Source organism: Nothobranchius furzeri, chromosome 6, assembly GCF_043380555.1.
Source record: "Nothobranchius furzeri strain GRZ-AD chromosome 6, NfurGRZ-RIMD1, whole genome shotgun sequence".
Lineage (NCBI taxonomy): Eukaryota > Metazoa > Chordata > Actinopteri > Cyprinodontiformes > Nothobranchiidae > Nothobranchius > Nothobranchius furzeri.
The window spans coordinates 24,691,188-24,694,689 of record NC_091746.1 but is presented as its reverse complement, the minus strand read 5'-3'; the positions used below and the strand labels follow the sequence as shown (position 1 = coordinate 24,694,689).

Below are 3,502 nucleotides of genomic sequence, written 5' to 3'. Positions count from 1 at the left end.
GCTGTCATTAAAAACCGTAGAAGAAGAAGACGTAAACATGAACTTTCTTTGACCTACTAGTTCGATTCGGCGCGGCGTTAAACTAGCGGGCGGGTGCTGTCCCAATGAGGAGCTGGATACCAACCGAAAATGGCTGAAAAACGAAAGAAAACATATCATTTTCATAGTGATTGGGAGGAGGAGTTCTTTTTTACGCTCGTGAGAGAAAAATGTGTGTGTCTCATTTGTGGAATGACTGTGGCGACAGCAAAGCGGCACAATGTGGAGAGACACTTCAGTACTTGTCATAAAAGCTACAATGCTAGCTACCCACCTAGCAGCGCACTACGGACAGAAAAAGCACGTGAGTTAAAGGCAGCTTTGGGCAAACAGCAGTCTTTATTCAAGAAGCCAGTGGAAAAGTCACAAAAAACAACAGAAGCGTCATTTAGAGCCACACATTTTTTGATTAAGAACAAGAAGACATTTTCAGATGGAGAAGTTTTCAAAGAAGCAATGATGATAATCGCAAAGACTGTATTTAAAGATGAGAAGAATGGAACCGATGTCATCTCCGCTCTCTCCAACGTCCAACTGGGCGCAAGTACAACGGTAAGAAGAGTGACGGCTATGTCAGAGAACTTAACAGAGCAGCTGGAGCAGGATGTGGCAACATGCAAGTGGTTTAGCATCCAGTGTGACGAGTCTGTGGACTGCAGCAGTTCAGCACAGCTGATGGTCTTTATTCGTATGGTTTTTGATGACTTCTCCACTAAAGAGGAACTTCTGACATTACTGCCCCTCCAGACAACTACAAGGGGAGTTGATATCTATAACGCAGTTAAGAGTTTTCTTGTGGAAAAAAAAAGTACCACTAGAAAAGCTGGTGTCCATGACTACAGATGGGGCTCCTGCCATGATCGGCCGGCACGCAGGTTTCATCGCGCACTGCAAAGGTGACACAGACTTCCCAACATTTCTACATTACCACTGCATCATTCATCAGCAGGCGATATGTTCAAAAGTGACCGGATTTGAGCATGTGATGACTCCTGTTGTGAAGATCATAAATAGCATCCGTTCCAAAGCCAAACAGCACAGGATATTCAAAGTGCTATTGGAGGAGCTGTCAGCGGAATATGGCGACCTGTTACTACACACAGAAATCAGATGGCTCAGCAGGGGACGGGTTTTACAACGTTTTTTTCCACTTTTGTGTGAAATCAAGAAGCTCATGCAATCCAAAGGTGAAGACATCTCATTGCTGGAGGACATTGAATGGATACTTGACCTTGCATTTTTAACGGACATCACTGGGAAACTTAACCATTTGAACTGTGAGCTGCAAGGCAAAGGTAAAACTGTTGCTGACATGATAAGTGCTGTAAATGCATTCAAAGCCAAGATGAACATTTTCTCTGTGCATTTACAGAAAAAAAGGGTGCTGCACTTTCCTGCTGTGCAGTCAGTGCTGAATGACAATGCTTCTGCATCTGAGACTTTTGACAAAGTTGTTGACAAATACTCTGAAGTCATTAACAGACTTGGACAAGAGTTTGAGAATAGGTTTCGTGACTTTGATCAACTTGAGCCATGTGTGTCATTCATTTCCAATCCTTTTGTGCAAGTAGAAATTGCATGCATTGCTGAGCAGCTAAGTGCAACATTCAGCTTGAATGCTGGGGAGGTGGAGATAGAAATTATAACACTGCAAAACGACCTCCATCTCAAAGCCCATCAAAGTGAACCAAACTTTTGGTGCCTTGTGGATACAGAGAAGTACAAAGGTGTGTGCACAGCAGCTATGAAGGTTGCCTGCATGTTTGGTTCAACTTATCTCTGTGAATCAGCCTTTTCTGACATGAACTTCATAAAGAGCAAACACAGAACACGCCTTACTGATGCTCATCTACATGACTCAGTCAGAGTTGCAGTATCAAGTTACACCCCAGATTACAGCAAACTGGTGAACAGCATGCAATGCCAGGTTTCCCACTAATAGAAAAAGAAATATGCCAGATGATTTCAGCTAAACAGCTGCATGGCAAAGTTCCAAGATATTCAAGCTGTTATGTACAGATTTAGTTTAAAATGCTAAAGATTTTGTGTTAAAAAGTTGTGTTTTGCAGGACTGAAAGGTTACATAACTGACAATTTACCTAGTCTGATTAAGATTGTTTCAGAAGTAGTTAGTAAAAATGGCATATGTTTTTCCAAGAAATGTTGCAGAGGTGATTATTTGAATATGAGAGACAACTGAAATGCACTGAGATAAAAAAAAGTGTTACATGTTGAGATTTATCTGTTTCCTGCCTTAAATCATTATTATTATTTGAGAAGCAAATAAAATGTTGTCAGACATATCAATATTGAATTAAAAATAAAAATAAACTAAGTTTTCAGAAGTGTGTCATGTACAGGTAGCCCTTCGTATTACTCCGTACCCTTTAAGTTGCTCTCGGTTTCAAAAAGGTTGGTGACCCCTGCTCTACATTAACCCAACTTTCTATCGTCAACAAGTGTTGCTGTAAAAAATGGTGTGCAAACGTTTCAAACTGCTTCTCGTGTGTTTTGCTTCCAAGAAGTCAGACCTTCTGTTATTATTTTAAAGTGGTTTTGATCAGCGGGTTTCCAGGTTTTTTGAAGATATTTCAAAGGATTCTTTGGGGCTTTGGATGCATTTTCTTGTATTTTTCAGCCTTTTTACTGCATTTTGGGCTGTCTGCTTACAAATGTGTAAAATGGGCAACTGGAGCACAAAGAAGAAGCGTGAAGCCTCAAAGTTAACAGGTAACTATTTGAATGTCCTGTTTTTAAGGAGCAGAAAAAAGCAGCAAAAACATGACCGAACGATCGTCCTCCAGCTGAGTGTCAGATGCCGAGCTAATTCCTCTCAGAGCATCTATGTTGATGCTAAAGTCATGTCAGACTCTGTCTTGTCCAGATTGCATCTTTGTGGAAAACGTGAAGGCTACAAAGTTTTCAGTATTTCCTGTCGACACGGAGAGGTTCTTATCTGAAAGTGGAGCTGGACCGAACGTGTGAGAAAACACAACCGACGTCCAAGAAAAACCCGTGACAGGTTTATGATCCCGACCTGTTCAAAAGGAACGTGTCGGACTTCCTGGAAACAAAGTGTAGCAACAAAGGCTGAATGAAGATTTTTGCACAGCATAAAGTCCGACTCAGACCTTTTACTGTCTACCATTGGTCAGTATTGATGCTCTAACGGTTTGGTTGGTGGGATGATGCAACGGAGCAGAACAACAAAGACATCAGCGGCTTGCTTGTAGCAGCTTTGGCATCAACGTTGGACTTTTTAGATTTGAGCTTTTCTTTGAGTCAAGACTAGAGCAGAGAGAGTTACTTGACTCTATTTAGAAAAACGATGGATTTGCATCTTTGACGGCGTATGGCGGAGTGCCCCATTGGCTGACTGTAACAATGAGTACACCACATTGTTCTCTGTCCAATTGCATGTGTAGACAGTTAAAAGGACAACTGTAGACCCCGCCCCCACAAG

General features: G+C 41.7%; 1 protein-coding gene across 1 annotated transcript; it reads left to right on the top strand.

The window, feature by feature from the left end:
• The first annotated feature begins 231 nt into the window (after positions 1 to 231).
• Positions 232 to 1,978, top strand: LOC139070242 (general transcription factor II-I repeat domain-containing protein 2B-like). Its single transcript, XM_070551966.1, has 2 exons — positions 232 to 826; positions 882 to 1,978. The coding sequence occupies exons 1-2, from the start codon at positions 232 to 234 to the stop codon at positions 1,976 to 1,978; spliced, it is 1,692 nt and encodes a 563-aa protein (XP_070408067.1).
• Positions 1,979 to 3,502: the final 1,524 nt, after the last annotated feature.

Coding starts and splice junctions, on each gene's coding strand:
- LOC139070242 (XM_070551966.1), top strand. CDS start 232: ATGACTGTGGCGACAGCAAAGCGGCACAATGTGGAGAGACACTTCAGT. Junction 827..881: donor TATCTATAACGCAGTTAAGA/GTTTTCTTGTGG, acceptor CCATGACTACAG/ATGGGGCTCCTGCCATGATC.